The 17,663-nt window shown below is 40.6% G+C and overlaps 1 protein-coding gene and 1 long non-coding RNA gene across 2 annotated transcripts in view; both read left to right on the top strand.

Annotated features, from left to right (window-relative positions):
* LOC117328494 overlaps positions 1-7,436 on the top strand; it is a gene marked incomplete in the record, with an annotated part of 86,662 nt that extends 79,226 nt beyond the window's left edge. Inside the window, 3 exon segments of the mRNA XM_033886031.1 lie at positions 3,500-3,676; positions 4,071-4,086; positions 7,013-7,436. Of these exon segments, the coding sequence (XP_033741922.1) occupies positions 3,500-3,676; positions 4,071-4,086; positions 7,013-7,254 (435 nt within the window).
* A 7,162-nt stretch (positions 7,437-14,598) lies between these two features.
* On the top strand, positions 14,599-15,758 carry LOC117328233. Its single transcript, XR_004532930.1, has 2 exons — positions 14,599-15,043; positions 15,243-15,758. It is a non-coding gene; the product is annotated as an uncharacterized LOC117328233 (long non-coding RNA).
* Positions 15,759-17,663: the final 1,905 nt, after the last annotated feature.

Below are 17,663 nucleotides of genomic sequence, written 5' to 3'. Positions count from 1 at the left end.
AGTAGAGGACAGGTATAAGTACATACCTATCAGTAGAGACAGGTGTAAGTACATACCTATCAGTAGAGACAGGTGTAAGTACATACCTATCAGTAGAGACAGGTATAAGTACATACCTATCACTAGAGACAGGTGTAAGTACATACCTATCAGTAGAGACAGGTATAAGTACATACCTATCAGTAGTGACAGGTATAAGTACATACCTATCAGTAGAGACAGGTGTAAGTACATACCTATCAGTAGAGGACAGGTATAAGTACATACCTATCAGTAGAGACAGGTGTAAGTACATACCTATCAGTAGAGACAGGTGTAAGTACATACCTATCAGTAGAGACAGGTGTAAGTACATACCTATCAGTAGAGACAGGTGTAAGTACATACCTATCAGTAGAGACAGGTGTAAGTACATACCTATCAGTAGAGACAGGTGTAAGTACATACCTATCAGTAGAGACAGGTGTAAGTATATACCTATCAGTAGAGACAGATGTAAGTACATACCTATCAGTAGAGACAGGTGTAAGTACATACCTATCAGTAGAGACAGGTGTAAGTATATACCTATCAGTAGTGACAGGTGTAAGTACATACCTATCAGTAGTGACAGATGTAAGTACATACCTATCAGTAGAGACAGGTGTAAGTACATACCTATCACTAGAGACAGGTGTAAGTACATACCTATCAGTAGAGACAGGTGTAAGTACATACCTATCAGTAGAGACAGGTGTAAGTATATACCTATCAGTAGAGACAGGTATAAGTACATACCTATCAAGTAGAGACAGGTGTAAGTATATACCTATCAGTAGAGACAGGTATAAGTACATACCTATCAGTAGAGACAGGTGTAAGTACATACCTATCAGTAGAGACAGGTGTAAGTACATACCTATCAGTAGTGACAGGTATAAGTACATACCTATCAGTAGAGGACAGGTGTAAGTACATACCTATCAATAGAGACAGGTGTAAGTATATACCTATCAGTAGAGACAGGTGTAAGTATATACCTATCAGTAGAGACAGATGTAAGTATATACCTATCAGTAGAGACAGGTGTAAGTACATACCTATAAGTAGAGACAGGTGTAAGTACATACCTATCAGTAGAGACAGGTATAAGTACATACCTATCAGTAGTGACAGGTGTAAGTACATACCTATCAGTAGAGGACAGGTATAAGTACATACCTATCAGTAGAGACAGGTGTAAGTACATACCTATCAGTAGAGAAACGTGTAAGTACATACCTATCAGTAGTGACAGATGTAAGTATATACCTATCAGTAGTGACAGGTGTAAGTACATACCTATCAGTAGAGACAGGTGTAAGTACATACCTATCAGTAGAGAAACGTGTAAGTACATACCTATCAGTAGAGACAGGTATAAGTACATACCTATCAGTAGTGACAGGTGTAAGTACATACCTATCAGTAGAGACAGGTATAAGTAGATACCTATCAGTAGTGACAGGTGTAAGTACATACCTATCAGTAGAGACAGGTATAAGTACATACCTATCAGTAGAGACAGGTGTAAGTACATACCTATCAGTAGAGACAGGTGTAAGTACATACCTATCAGTAGTGACAGGTGTAAGTACATACTATCAGTAGAGGACAGGTATAAGTATATACCTATCAGTAGAGACAGGTGTAAGTACATACCTATCAGTAGAGACAGGTGTAAGTATATACCTATCAGTAGAGACAGGTGTAAGTACATACCTATCAGTAGAGACAGGTGTAAGTACATACCTATCAGTAGAGACAGGTGTAAGTACATACCTATCAGTAGTGACAGATGTAAGTACATACCTATCAGTAGAGACAGGTGTAAGTACATACCTATCACTAGAGACAGGTGTAAGTACATACCTATCAGTAGAGACAGGTGTAAGTACATACCTATCAGTAGAGACAGGTGTAAGTATATACCTATCAGTAGAGACAGGTATAAGTACATACCTATCAATAGAGACAGGTGTAAGTATATACCTATCAGTAGAGACAGGTATAAGTACATACCTATCAATAGAGACAGGTGTAAGTACATACCTATCAGTAGAGACAGGTGTAAGTACATACCTATCAGTAGTGACAGGTATAAGTACATACCTATCAGTAGAGGACAGGTGTAAGTACATACCTATCAATAGAGACAGGTGTAAGTATATACCTATCAGTAGAGACAGGTGTAAGTATATACCTATCAGTAGAGACAGGTATAAGTACATACCTATCAGTAGAGACAGGTGTAAGTACATACCTATCAGTAGAGACAGGTGTAAGTATATACCTATCAGTAGAGACAGGTGTAAGTATATACCTATCAGTAGAGACAGATGTAAGTATATACCTATCAGTAGAGACAGGTGTAAGTACATACCTATAAGTAGAGACAGGTGTAAGTACATACCTATCAGTAGAGACAGGTATAAGTACATACCTATCAGTAGTGACAGGTGTAAGTACATACCTATCAGTAGAGGACAGGTATAAGTACATACCTATCAGTAGAGATAGGTGTAAGTACATACCTATCAGTAGAGAAACGTGTAAGTACATACCTATCAGTAGTGACAGATGTAAGTATATACCTATCAGTAGTGACAGGTGTAAGTACATACCTATCAGTAGAGACAGGTGTAAGTACATACCTATCAGTAGAGAAACGTGTAAGTACATACCTATCAGTAGAGACAGGTATAAGTACATACCTATCAGTAGTGACAGGTGTAAGTACATTCCTATCAGTAGAGACAGGTATAAGTAGATACCTATCAGTAGTGACAGGTGTAAGTACATACCTATCAGTAGAGACAGGTATAAGTACATACCTATCAGTAGAGACAGGTGTAAGTACATACCTATCAGTAGTGACAGGTGTAAGTACATACTATCAGTAGAGGACAGGTATAAGTATATACCTATCAGTAGAGACAGGTGTAAGTACATACCTATCAGTAGAGACAGGTGTAAGTATATACCTATCAGTAGTGACAGGTGTAAGTATATACCTATCAGTAGAGACAGGTATAAGTACATACCTATCAGTAGAGACAGGTGTAAGTACATACCTATCAGTAGAGACAGGTGTAAGTACATACCTATCAGTAGTGGCAGGTGTAAGTGCATACCTATCAGTAGTGACAGATGTAAGTACATAAACTTTCGACAAACAGTAACAGTATGACTGAATTTATAGGTCAGTGATCACAATTAATAATTTGTTCAAATGACACATAGAAAAAATGATACAGTGCATTTGTTAAAGTTATTATACATATAAACAAACAGAAAGGTTTTCCCAGTGAAGTCAAACAGATAAAAAGTATCCCAGACCTGAAGTCACTCAGTGCACCTATATGTGGGAAAGAGATTTCCCACATGAGTGTTCCACATGGGACAAATATATCTTACATATGCAAAGGTATGAGAATAGAAATTTATCTAGTAGGTATATTATATATGACTGGTGTTACAGGGTCCAGCTTTCTCCCGATGTCACCGAACCGTGTCTCCCGAACCATTCTATGCTGCTTGTCGCCATGACATGTGTGTTTGTCTGGACAACGACACCTGTCTGTGTGAAGTCTTGTCCTCCTACGCTCGGGAGTGTGCCAAGAAGGGCATCAGTCTGGCCTGGAGATCAAGGGGACTAGTGTGGTACGTAGTAGTCAGGGGGACTGTGTGGTACGTAGTAGTCAGGGGGACTGTGTGGTATATAGTAGTCAGGGGGACTGTGTGGTACGTAGTAGTCAGGGGGACTGTGTGGTATATAGTAGTCAGGGGGACTGTGTGGTATATAGTAGTCAGGGGGACTGTGTGGTATATAGTAGTCAGGGGGACTGTGTGGTACGTAGTAGTCAGGGGGACTGTGTGGTATATAGTAGTCAGGGGGACTGTGTGGTATATAGTAGTCAGGGGGACTGTGTGGTACGTAGTAGTCAGGGGGACTGTGTGGTACGTAGTAGTCAGGGGGACTGTGTGGTATATAGTAGTCAGGGGGACTGTGTGGTATATAGTAGTCAGGGGGACTGTGTGGTATGTAGTAGTCAGGGGGACTATGTGGTACATAGTAGTCAGGGGGACTGTGTGGTACGTAGTAGTCAGGGGGACTGTGTGGTATATAGTAGTCAGGGGGACTGTGTGGTACATAGTAGTCAGGGGGACTGTGTGGTATATAGTAGTCAGGGGGACTGTGTGGTATATAGTAGTCAGGGGGACTGTGTGGTATATAGTAGTCAGGGGGACTGTGTGGTATATAGTAGTCAGGGGGACTGTGGTACGTAGTAGTCAGGGGGACTGTGTGGTATATAGTAGTCAGGGGGACTGTGTGGTACATAGTAGTCAGGGGGACTGTGTGGTACATAGTAGTCAGGGGGACTGTGTGGTATATAGTAGTCAGGGGGACTGTGTGGTATATAGTAGTCAGGGGGACTGTGTGGTACATAGTAGTCAGGGGGACTGTGTGGTACGTAGTAGTCAGGGGGACTGTGTGGTATGTAGTGGTCAGGGGGACTATGTGGTACATAGTAGTCAGGGGGACTGTGTGGTATAGTAGTCAGGGGGACTGTGTGGTATATAGTAGTCAGGGGGACTGTGTGGTATATAGTAGTCAGGGGGACTGTGTGGTATATAGTAGTCAGGGGGACTGTGTGGTACGTAGTAGTCAGGGGGACTGTGTGGTATATAGTAGTCAGGGGGACTGTGTGGTACGTAGTAGTCAGGGGGACTGTGTGGTATATAGTAGTCAGGGGGACTGTGTGGTACGTAGTAGTCAGGGGGACTGTGTGGTATATAGTAGTCAGGGGGACTGTGTGGTATGTAGTGGTCAGGGGGACTGTGTGGTACATAGTAGTCAGGGGGACTGTGTGGTACATAGTAGTCAGGGGGACTGTGTGGTACGTAGTAGTCAGGGGGACTGTGTGGTATATAGTAGTCAGGGGGACTGTGTGGTATATAGTAGTCAGGGGGACTGTGTGGTATATAGTAGTCAGGGGGACTGTGTGGTATATAGTAGTCAGGGGGACTGTGTGGTATATAGTAGTCAGGGGGACTGTGTGGTACGTAGTAGTCAGGGGGACTGTGTGGTATATAGTAGTCAGGGGGACTGTGTGGTACATAGTAGTCAGGGGGACTGTGTGGTATATAGTAGTCGGGGGGGGGGACTGTGTGGTACGTAGTAGTCAGGGGGACTGTGTGGTATATAGTAGTCAGGGGGACTGTGTGGTATATAGTGGTCAGGGGGACTGTGTGGTACATAATAGTCAGGGGGACTGTGTGGTATATAGTAGTCAGGGGGACTGTGTGGTACGTAGTAGTCAGGGGGACTGTGTGGTACATAGTAGTCAGGGGGACTGTGTGGTATAGTCAGGGGGACTATGTGGTATATAGTAGTCAGGGGGACTGTGTGGTACGTAGTAGTCAGGGGGACTGTGTGGTACGTAGTAGTCAGGGGGACTGTGTGGTATATAGTAGTCAGGGGGACTGTGTGGTATGTAGTGGTCAGGGGGACTATGTGGTACATAGTAGTCAGGGGGACTGTGTGGTATATAGTAGTCAGGGGGGACTGTGTGGTATATAGTAGTCAGGGGGACTGTGTGGTACATAGTAGTCAGGGGGACTGTGTGGTATATAGTAGTCAGGGGGACTGTGTGGTATATAGTAGTCAGGGGGACTGTGTGGTATATAGTAGTCAGGGGGACTGTGTGGTATGTAGTGGTCAGGGGGACTATGTGGTATATAGTAGTCAGGGGGACTGTGTGGTATGTAGTAGTCAGGGGGACTGTGTGGTACATAGTAGTCAGGGGGACTGTGTGGTATATAGTAGTCAGGGGGACTGTGTGGTATATAGTAGTCAGGGGGACTGTGTGGTATGTAGTAGTCAGGGGGACTGTGTGGTATGTAGTGGTCAGGGGGACTGTGTGGTATATAGTAGTCAGGGGGACTGTGTGGTACATAATAGTCAGGGGGACTGTGTGGTATGTAGTAGTCAGGGGGACTGTGTGGTATATAGTAGTCAGGGGGACTGTGTGGTATATAGTAGTCAGGGGGACTGTGTGGTACATAGTAGTCAGGGGGACTGTGTGGTACATAGTAGTCAGGGGGACTGTGTGGTATATAGTAGTCAGGGGGACTGTGTGGTATATAGTAGTCAGGGGGACTGTGTGGTATATAGTAGTCAGGGGGACTGTGTGGTATATAGTAGTCAGGGGGACTGTGTGGTACATAGTAGTCAGGGGGACTATGTGGTACATAGTAGTCAGGGGGACTGTGTGGTATATAGTAGTCAGGGGGACTGTGTGGTACGTAGTAGTCAGGGGGACTGTGTGGTACGTAGTAGTCAGGGGGACTGTGTGGTATATAGTAGTCAGGGGGACCGTGTGGTATATAGTAGTCAGGGGGACTGTGTGGTACATAGTAGTCAGGGGGACTGTGTGGTATATAGTAGTCAGGGGGACTGTGTGGTACGTAGTAGTCAGGGGGACTGTGTGGTATATAGTAGTCAGGGGGACTGTGTGGTATATAGTAGTCAGGGGGACTGTGTGGTATGTAGTAGTCAGGGGGACTATGTGGTACATAATAGTCAGGGGGACTGTGTGGTATATAGTAGTCAGGGGGACTGTGTGGTACGTAGTAGTCAGGGGGACTGTGTGGTATATAGTAGTCAGGGGGACTGTGTGGTACATAGTAGTCAGGGGGACTGTGTGGTACATAGTAGTCAGGGGGACTGTGGTATATAGTAGTCAGGGGGACTGTGTGGTACGTAGTAGTCAGGGGGACTGTGTGGTATGTAGTAGTCAGGGGGACTGTGTGGTATATAGTAGTCAGGGGGACTGTGTGGTATGTAGTAGTCAGGGGGACTGTGTGGTATATAGTAGTCAGGGGGACTGTGTGGTATATAGTAGTCAGGGGGACTGTGTGGTATATAGTAGTCAGGGGGACCGTGTGGTATATTCTGCTAACACCAATAACAAGTTCCTTTGTTTTACAGAATTCAACTGTAATGTGACAAAAGGATTCATCTTTGATGAGTGTGGCCCTGTTTGTGCTCGTACATGTGAAAACTTTGACCAGCCATCAACTGACTTATCCAGCAAGTGTTACAAGCCATGTGTAGCCAGCTGTCAGTGTCCAGCTAACAAGGTTCTATATAATGGACACTGTATTGATTCCACTGCCTGTCCAAATATAAACAGGGCATTTTCTGGCACCACAAACATACGTATACCTTAATACAGGGACACTGCTGGGACAGAGTGGTAGGAGTTCAGGTTCTTTATAATGCATTTACATAGTTGTAGTGTGTGACACAGGTGAAACACATGTGTACTGTTACCTGTGTGTGCGTGTGTACTGTTACCTGTGTGTGACATGTGTACTGTTACCTGTGTGTGAAATGTGTACTGTTACCTGTGTGTGACATGTGTACTGTTACCTGTGTGTGACATGTGTACTGTTACCTGTGTGTGACATGTGTACCGTTACCTGTGTGTGACATGTGTACAGTTACCTGTGTGTGACATGTGTACTGTTACCTGTGTGTGACATGTGTACTGTTACCTGTGTGTGACATGTGTACTGTTACCTGTGTGTGCGTGTGTACTGTTACCTGTGTGTGACATGTGTACCGTTACCTGTGTGTGCGTGTGTACCGTTACCTGTGTGTGACATGTGTACCGTTACCTGTGTGTGACATGTGTACCGTTACCTGTGTGTGACATGTGTACCGTTACCTGTGTGTGACATGTGTACTGTTACCTGTGTGTGACATGTGTACTGTTACCTGTGTGTGACGCAGGTAATGTTATTTGTGTATGACATAGGTGTAACACATGTGTACTGTTACCTGTGTGTGACATGTGTACCGTTACCTGTGTGTGACATGTGTACCGTTACCTGTGTGTGACATGTGTACTGTTACCTGTGTGTGACGTGTGTACTGTTACCTGTGTGTGACGTGTGTACTGTTACCTGTGTGTGACATGTGTACCATTACCTGTGTGTGACATGTGTACTGTTACCTGTGTGTGACGTGTGTACTGTTACCTGTGTGTGACATGTGTACTGTTACCTGTGTGTGACATGTGTACTGTTACCTGTGTGTGACATGTGTACTGTTACCTGTGTGTGACGCAGGTAATGTTATTTGTGTATGACATAGGTGTAACACATGTGTACAGTTACCTGTGTGTGACATGTGTAGTGTTGCCCAAGTGTAACACAGGTCTAATATATATGTACTGTTCACTGTATATTAATAGTAGAATTTTCATTCCCTTGTTGTAAGACCAGGGAATCTCAACCTTGTTTTGCAGCTTAATCTGACTGCAAGGGTCGGGATTCCCCATCTTGCCACCAAAGTGATGATCCCTCAGATGAGAATGGGAAATCCCACCATCAGAACCCTAGGGTGTGACTGGGAAATCCCACCATTAGAACCCTAGGGTGTGACTGGGAAATCCCACCATCAGAACCCTAGGGTGTGACTGGGAAATCCCACCATTAGAACCCTAGGGTGTGATGACTTGGGAATCTCACACTGGAAAGATTAAGGATGGAAAAGGGCTAGGGGTAAAAAATGTCATTTGTGGTACAGTTGAACAATTATCTAAGACAGGTGTGTTATTGTTAGTGTGTGAAGTGCTGTCAGTTAGTAGTGTACTCTCTGTAAAGATTACTGAATATTGCGAGTGTTTTGTTGGCAAGTTATCTAAACTTGCCAGATTACTTTTACACTTGTCTGTTTAAAAGAAAAGTAGAATGGTGGAAGAGGTATTAACATGTAGCTGCTGGACATAGTGGAAGAGTATTTTTGACACTAGGGAGGTGCTGGTCTAGCTACAGGCTACAGTAGTGTAATTCTGGGGAGATGGTAGCCTACCTACAGGCTAGCTGTGGTCCTGGGGAGATGGTAGCCTAGCTACAGGCTATCTGTGGTCCTTGGGAGATGGTAGTCTACTTACAGGCTAGTTGTGGTCCTGGAGAGATGGTAGCCTAGCTACAGGCTAGCTATGGTCCTTGGGAGATGACAGCCTCACTACAGGCTAGCTGTGGTCCTGGGGAGATGGTAGTCTAGCTACAGGCTAGCTGTGGTCCTGGGGAGATGGTAGTCTAGCTACAGGCTAGTTGTGGTCCTGGGGAGATGGTAGCCTAGCTACAGGCTAGCTGTGGTGTTGGGGAGATGACAGCCTCACTACAGGCTAGCTGTGGTCCTGGGGAGATGGTAGTCTAGCTACAGGCTAGTTGTGGTGTTGGGGAGATGGTAGCCTAGCTGTGGTCCTGGGGAGATGGTAGCCTAGCTACAGGCTAGTTGTGGTCCTGGGGAGATGGTAGCCTAGCTACAGGCTAGTTGTGGTCCTGGGGAGATGGTAGCCTAGCTGTGGTCCTGGGGAGATGGTAGCCTAGCTACAGGCTAGCTGTGATCCTGGGGAGATGGTAGTCTAGCTACAGGCTAGCTGTGGTCCTGGGGAGATGGTAGCCTAGCTACAGGCTAGCTGTGGTGTTGGGGAGATGAAAGCCTAGCTACAGGCTAGCTGTGGTCCTGGGGAGATGGTAGTCTAGCTACAGGCTAGCTGTGGCCCTGGGGAGATGGTAGCCTAGCTGCAGGCTAGCTGTGGTGTTGGGGAGATGAAAGCCTAGCTACAGGCTAGTTGGGGAGATGAAAGCCTAGCTTCAGGCTAGCTGTGATCCTGGGAAGTGCCTAGTCAGGTAGCTATAGGCTTGTTTTGATCCTAGAGAGGAGCTAGCTGTGATTTGGGAGGGGCTAACTGTAACTTAGGGTGTGGCAGGCCTAGCTGTGACTTCGGGAGAGGCGATCCTAGCTGCAGGCTAGCTGTGACTTAAGGATAGGTGGTCCTACCTACAGTCTAGCTGTGACTTAAGGATAGGTGGTCCTAAATACAGGCTAGCTGTGACTTAAGGATAGGTGGTCCTAAATACAGGCTAGCTGTGATCCTGGGGAGAGGCGACTACACGATAATTTATATATAATGATATTGATCAACACTGTTTCCGTCCGGAGATTTCATGAATGTAGTTTTTAATGCTTTAAAACAAGAATATTAATATATATAAGTACTGGACTAGAAAGCCTTGGTAGACTTATCATCAAGAATTGTGGTGTTGAAAAAATTTGAATCTATAAGTTTGATCTGCCTGTGAGATTATGTATTTTTGTCAGATTGACATCAGATGATCTGTTTATAGTATGGATTACCGGCCTGATATTACATTACTATGGCCAGTTACATTACCGGCCTGATATTATATTACTATGGCCAGTTACATTACTGGCCTGATATTACATTAATATGGCCAGTTACATTACCGGCCTGATGTTATATTACTATGGCCAGTTACATTACCGGCCTGATATTACATTACTTTGACATAATATGGCCAGTTACATTACCGGCCTGAAATTATATTAAAATGGCCAGTTACATTACTGGCCTGATATTACATTACTATGGCCAGTTACATTATTGGCCTGATATTACATTATATGGCCATTTACATTACCGGCCTGATTTTACATTACTATGGCCAGTTACATTACCGGCCTGATATTACATTATATGGCCAGTTACATTACCGGCCTGATATTACATTATTCTGGCCAGTTACATTACTGGCCTGATATTACATTACTCTGGCCAGTTACATTACTGGCCTGATATTACATTACTTTGGCCAGTTACATTACCGGCCTGATACTACATTACTATGGCCAGTTACATTACTGGCCTGATATTACATTACTATGGCCAGGTACATTACTGGCCTGAATATGATATTATATTACTATGGTCAGTTACATTACCGGCCTGATATTACATTACTATGGCCAGTTACATTACCGGCCTAATATTACATTACTATGGCCAGTTACATTACCGGCCTGATATTACATTACTATGGCCAGTTACATTACCGGCCTGATATTATATTACTATGGCCAGTTACATTACAGGCCTGATATTACATTACTATGGCCAGTTACATTACCGGCCTGATATTACGTTACTATGGCCAGTTACATTACTGGCCTGATATTACATTACCGGCCTAATATTACATTATCATGGCCAGTTACATTTATATATATATACTGGCCTGATATTACATTACTATGGCCAATTACATTACTGGCCTGATATTACATTACTGGCCTGATATTACATTACTATGGCCAGTTACATTACCGGCTTGATATTACATTACTGGCCTGATATTACATTGATATGGCCAGTTACATAATTACCGGGCCCGATATTTTTGTTGCTAAGGTTACTGACCTTATATTGACCTAGATTTCATGGCCTGTTTGATTACCATTTCGGGTAAAGCAGTATTTAGTAGAGAGGTATAGAGTGTTACACATTCTTGAAATCACACATTGAATTTTTAATTGAGTATACATGGTATAATTTTAAGTATTATATATTTATATATACACGTTTTTTTCATTTATACCTAATACTTTAAAAGTAGACCATTGTTTTAGCATTACTATGTATGAGTATTGTTTGTGGTGTCGTGAATGGTTATTTTGACAATCAAATCTCAGGTGTTTTGTACTTTTTTTTTACTCGGTGAATATTTTTTGCATATGTTTGAATATCCATGCAGAAAGGACTGCTTGTTGAAAATATTTTAGGAAAGATACTGATTGTGAAATGTTTTCTTCCTGTTTTAACATGTTATAAATGAACTCAAATGTCATTTGAAACAATGTAATAAAATTCATACTGGAAACATTAATTGTAAACACCAACATAAACATACATAAAACTTAAGATAACAGCTTTTATTGCAAGATATTGCTGTATATGTATATGCGGTATGCACCAGAACAATACATAACTACAATTGTAATATGGGTGTTAAGTGTCTGCTTTATTGACATGTTAACTTTTACAAGTGTAATAACTCAATAACAAAGTCATTATTATGTGAGTGCCTTGTAGACATGGTCGTTGCTATGGTGTGAGTGCCTTGTTGTCATCGTTGTAACTATGGTGAGAGTGTCTTATTGTCATGGTTGTAACTATGGTGAGAGTGCCTTGTAGCCATGGTTGTAACTATGGTGAAAGTGCCTTGTAGCCATGGTTGTTTCTATGGTTGGAGTGCCTTGTTGTCATGGTATTAACAATGGTAAGAGTGCCTTGTTGCCATGGTTGTAACTATGGTGAGAGTGCCTTGTTGTCATGGTTGTAACTATGGTGAGAGTGCCTTGTTGTCATGGTTGTAACTATGGTGAGAGTGCCTTTTAGCCGTTGTTGTAACTATAGTAAGAGTGTGCCTTGTAGCCATGGTTGTTACTATGGTGATTGTGCCTTGTTGTCATGGTTGTAACTATGGTGAGAGTGCATTGTTGTCATGGTTGTAACTATGGTGAGAGTGCCTTGTTGTCATGGTTGTAACTATGGTGAGAGTGCCTTGTTGTCATGGTTGTAACTATGGTGAGAGTGCCTTGTAGCCATGGTTGTAACTATGGTGAGAGTGCCTTTTAGCCGTTGTTGTAACTATAGTAAGAGTGTGCTTTGTAGCCATGGTTGTTACTATGGTGAGAGTGCCTTGTTGTCATGGTTGTAACTATGGTGAGAGTGCCTTGTAGCCATGGTTGTTACTATGGTGAGAGTGCCTTGTTGTCATGGTTGTAACTATGGTGAGAGTGCCTTGTTGTCATGGTTGTTACTATGTTAAGAGTGCCTTGTTGTCATGGATTTAACTATGGTGAGAGTGCCTTGTTGTCATGGTTGTTACTATGGTGAGAGTGCCTTGTAGCCATGGTTGTTACTATGGTGAGGGTTCCTTTTAGTCATGGTTGTTGCTATGGTGAGAGTTCCTTTTATTTAGCCATGGTTGTACCTATAAGAGTTTGTCTTGTAGCCATGGTTGTAACTTTGGTAAGAGTGTCTTGTAGCCATGGTTGTAACTTTGGTAAGAGTGTCTTTTAGCCAGGGTTGTAACTTTGGTAAGTTTGTCTTGTAGCCATGGTTGTAACTATGGTAAGAGTTTGTCTTGTAGCCATGGTTGTAACTATGGTAAGAGTTTGTCTTGTAGCCATGGTTGTACCTTTAAGAGTTTGTCTTGTAACCATGGTTGTAACTATGGTAAGAGTTTGTCTTGTAGCCATGGTTGTAACTATGGTGAGAGTTTGTCTTGTAGCCATGGTTGTAACTATGGTGAGAGTGCCTTGTAGCCATAATGTTAACTATGGTAAGAGTGTCTTGTAGCCATGGTTGTAACTTTGGTAAGAGTGTCTTTTAGCCATGGTTGTTACTATGGTAAGTGTGCATTTTAGCCATGGTTGTTTATGATATATGTATATATCTTGACATCACAGGTTTGTATCAGTAACATTTGTATTTATATAGGCATTTGACACAGTTGTATGAGCGAGTGGGACCGTTACCCTTTTATATTGTATTTTACATGAAGTAGACTGTGGTCTTATGATATTGTATTTTACATGAAGTAGACTGTGGTCTTATGATATTGTATTTTACATGAAGTAGACTGTAGTCTTATGATATTGTATTTTACATGAAGTAGACTGTGGTCTTATGATATTGTATTTTACATGAAGTAGACTGTGGTCTTATGATATTGTATTTTACATGAAGTAGACTGTGGTCTTATGATATTGTATTTTACATGAAGTAGACTGTGGTCTTATGATATTGTATTTTACATGAAGTAGACTGTAGTCTTATGATATTGTATTTTACATGAAGTAGACTGTGGTCTTATGATATTGTATTTTACATGAAGTAGACTGTGGTCTTATGATATTGTATTTTACATGAAGTAGACTGTGGTCTTATGATATTGTATTTTACATGAAGTAGACTGTGGTCTTATGATATTGTATTTTACATGAAGTAGGCTGTGGTCTTATGATATTGTATTTTACATGAAGTAGACTGTGGTCTTATGATATTGTATTTTACATGAAGTAGACTGTGGTCTTATGATATTGTATTTTACATGAAGTAGGCTGTGGTCTTATGATATTGTATTTTACATGAAGTAGACTGTGGTCTTATGATATTGTATTTTACATGAAGTAGGCTGTGGTCTTATGATATTGTAATTTTTGATAGAATGGAGGTGTACGCACAATTTGAATACAAATAGTATTTCTTAGGTCCAATATATTTATAATGTTCTATATTTTTTAAACTCCATACTATTTATGAACACTATTATTATACATTTACCCACTTGTAGTGCTAGGTACAAGGGTCCACACAAATTATTGTGAAATATATTTTTCTTCACCATGAAATACCAATCAGTATAGATATTGACACCTCTCAGTCATGTGTTGGGTATGTAAGAATCAGGGCATATGTCAATCTGGGGATGAATAATTGTCTAGTTCACGGCTGTATACCATTTCATGTAATGAAAGCAAGTGGGCATCAGGTCTATATACAACATTCACACTTGATTATTTTTGCAATACATGTATTTGAATGATTTCTTGAGGAGTTATGTTCCTTTTCTATCATTAAGGGAGTCTAAAATACTTATTATACTGATATGAAACTTTGTTCACAGATCAACTTATTATACTGATATGAAACTTTGTTCACAGATCAGTATACCAGGTCAATCGGCCTTTTGATCCCTTGTCCAGTTTTCTGAATTTTGTCTTCTTGCCCGATATTTACATGATACAAATGTTTGATGGTTGTCCGCTATGACTACTAGCCCAGTTTTCTTCATGTATAAATGGTGAATGTTACATTTGTTTCTAAAGTTGTGGATTTTATATAATTTTGTAGTATCCAAACAGTTTATCCATGTTGTTCTATCTGCCATTCTTTTGTCACTCCAAGGTTCATCCTTGAAATTCCCGAGATTGTGTTCACTTATGATCTCTACAAAAGTGGTAACTTAGTATCTTAATGTAACTCTTGCTTTGGAAGATGTGTGGCTGAAAGTCATCGGCTGAGGCTGAAAGTCATCGGCTGAGGCTGAAAGTCATTGGCTGAGGCTGAGGCTGAAAGTCATTGGCTGAGGCTGAGGCTGAAAGTCATCGGCTGAGGCTGAAAGTCATTGGCTGAGGCTGAGGCTGAAAGTCATTGGCTGAGGCTGAGGATGAAAGTCATTGGCTAAGGCTGAAATTCATTGTCTGAGGCTGAAAGTCATTGGCTAAGGCTGAAATTCATTGGCTGAGGCTGAATGTCATTCGCTCAGACTGAAAGTCATATGCTGAGCATCACTATTTATTTAAACTGTGCAATGTTAACTTAATACCGGTTGTTGATCCCAGTGGAGTATGTAAGTTGGCGATTGGGAGGTGTTGTCCTCAGGGACAGACAATTTGTAGATAATATTGATTGAATAGATGTTGCTTATTTTTGAGAGGAGTCAAGATTTCAGTACAGTGATACTAGTCTCTCCTTAAAAACACTAATAATTCACCTGTATACAAGTATCTCCTTAGAATACCAATGATATCTCAAACTGTTACCATACAAAACTCTAAAACTGTAGTTTAACCCAGCAGATGATAGCGATGAATGATAGCCTTACAATACTACTAGTTGTCTTCCTATAACCAATAAAAATGTTCATATCACAGTCTTGTACAAATTAATAAGTTTTGTGTATTTAAGGAACTTGTGTAATATGTGTATTGATCAATGAAATTGTAAACCCCTTGTTTTATCATATGTTATGCTATTTGTAACATTTCTAATAAATTTTGTAATACAACATTTGTGTGTTTCTTGTGAGATCACGCCAGGATGGAATGAAAATCAACTGATAAAACAACTCGGCGGGTCAGTTTTGGATTTGCACAAATGATTAATGAAGCTGCACAGGTATCTTCCATGGTTCCTGTACTAACTGAATGAAAACAGAAATAAGAATTAATATCTATTTCAATAACAACAAACGTATTTCCTAAATATATGTTATAAAACACTAGAGGACTATAACACATCACAAAACATATAACCTTAGAGGATTATAACACCACAAAACATATAACCTTAGAGGATTATAACACCACAAAACATATAACCTTAGAGGATTATAACACACCACAAAACATATAACCTTAGAGGACTTATAACACACCACAAAACATATAACCTTAGAGGATTATAACACCACAAAACATATAACCTTAGAGGATTATAACACCACAAAACATATAACCTTAGAGGATTATAACACCACAAAACATATAACCTTAGAGGATTATAACACCACAAAACATATAACCTTAGAGGATTATAACACCACAAAACATATAACCTTAGAGGATTATAACACACCACAAAACATATAACCTTAGAGGATTATAACACACCACAAAACATATAACCTTAGAGGATTATAACACCACAAAACATATAACCTTAGAGGATTATAACACCACAAAACATATAACCTTAGAGGATTATAACACCACAAAACATATAACCTTAGAGGATTATAACACCACAAAACATATAACCTTAGAGGATTATAACACACCACAAAACATATAACCTTAGAGGATTATAACACCACAAAACATATAACCTTAGAGGATTATAACACACCACAAAACATATAACCTTAGAGGATTATAACACACCACAAAACATATAACCTTAGAGGATTATAACACACCCAAAATATATAACCCTAGAGGATTATAACACACCACAAAACATATAACCTTAGAGGATTATAACACCACAAAACATATAACCTTAGAGGATTATAACACACCACAAAACATATAACCTTAGAGGATTATAACACACCACAAAACATATAACCTTAGAGGATTATAACACACCACAAAACATATAACCTTAGAGGATTATAACACACCACAAACATATAACCTTAGAGGATTATAACACACCACAAAACATATAACCTTAGAGGATTATAACACACCACAAAACATATAACCTTAGAGGATTATAACACACCACAAAACATATAACCTTAGAGGATTATAACACCACAAAACATATAACCTTAGAGGATTATAACACACCACAAAAACATATAACCTTAGAGGATTATAACACACCACAAACATATAACCTTAGAGGATTATAACACACCACAAAACATATAACCTTAGAGGATTATAACACCACAAAACATATAACCTTAGAGGATTATAACACCACAAAACATATAACCTTAGAGGATTATAACACACCACAAAACATATAACCTTAGAGGATTATAACACACCACAAAACATATAACCTTAGAGGATTATAACACACCACAAAACATATAACCTTAGAGGATTATAACACACCACAAAACATATAACCTTAGAGGATTATAACACCACAAAACATATAACCTTAGAGGATTATAACACACCACAAAACATATAACCTTAGAGGATTATAACACACCACAAAACATATAACCTTAGAGGATTATAACACCACAAAACATATAACCTTAGAGGATTATAACACCACAAAACATATAACCTTAGAGGATTATAACCACCACAAAACATATAACCTTAGAGGATTATAACACCACAAAACATATAACCTTAGAGGATTATAACACCACAAAACATATAACCTTAGAGGATTATAACACCACAAAACATATAACCTTAGAGGATTATAACACACCACAAA

The sequence above is a fragment of the Pecten maximus genome, chromosome 5, assembly GCF_902652985.1.
Source record: "Pecten maximus chromosome 5, xPecMax1.1, whole genome shotgun sequence".
Classification (NCBI taxonomy): domain Eukaryota; kingdom Metazoa; phylum Mollusca; class Bivalvia; order Pectinida; family Pectinidae; genus Pecten; species Pecten maximus.
Note: the sequence above shows the minus strand (reverse complement) of the source record. Positions and strands in the feature narration are given on the sequence as shown.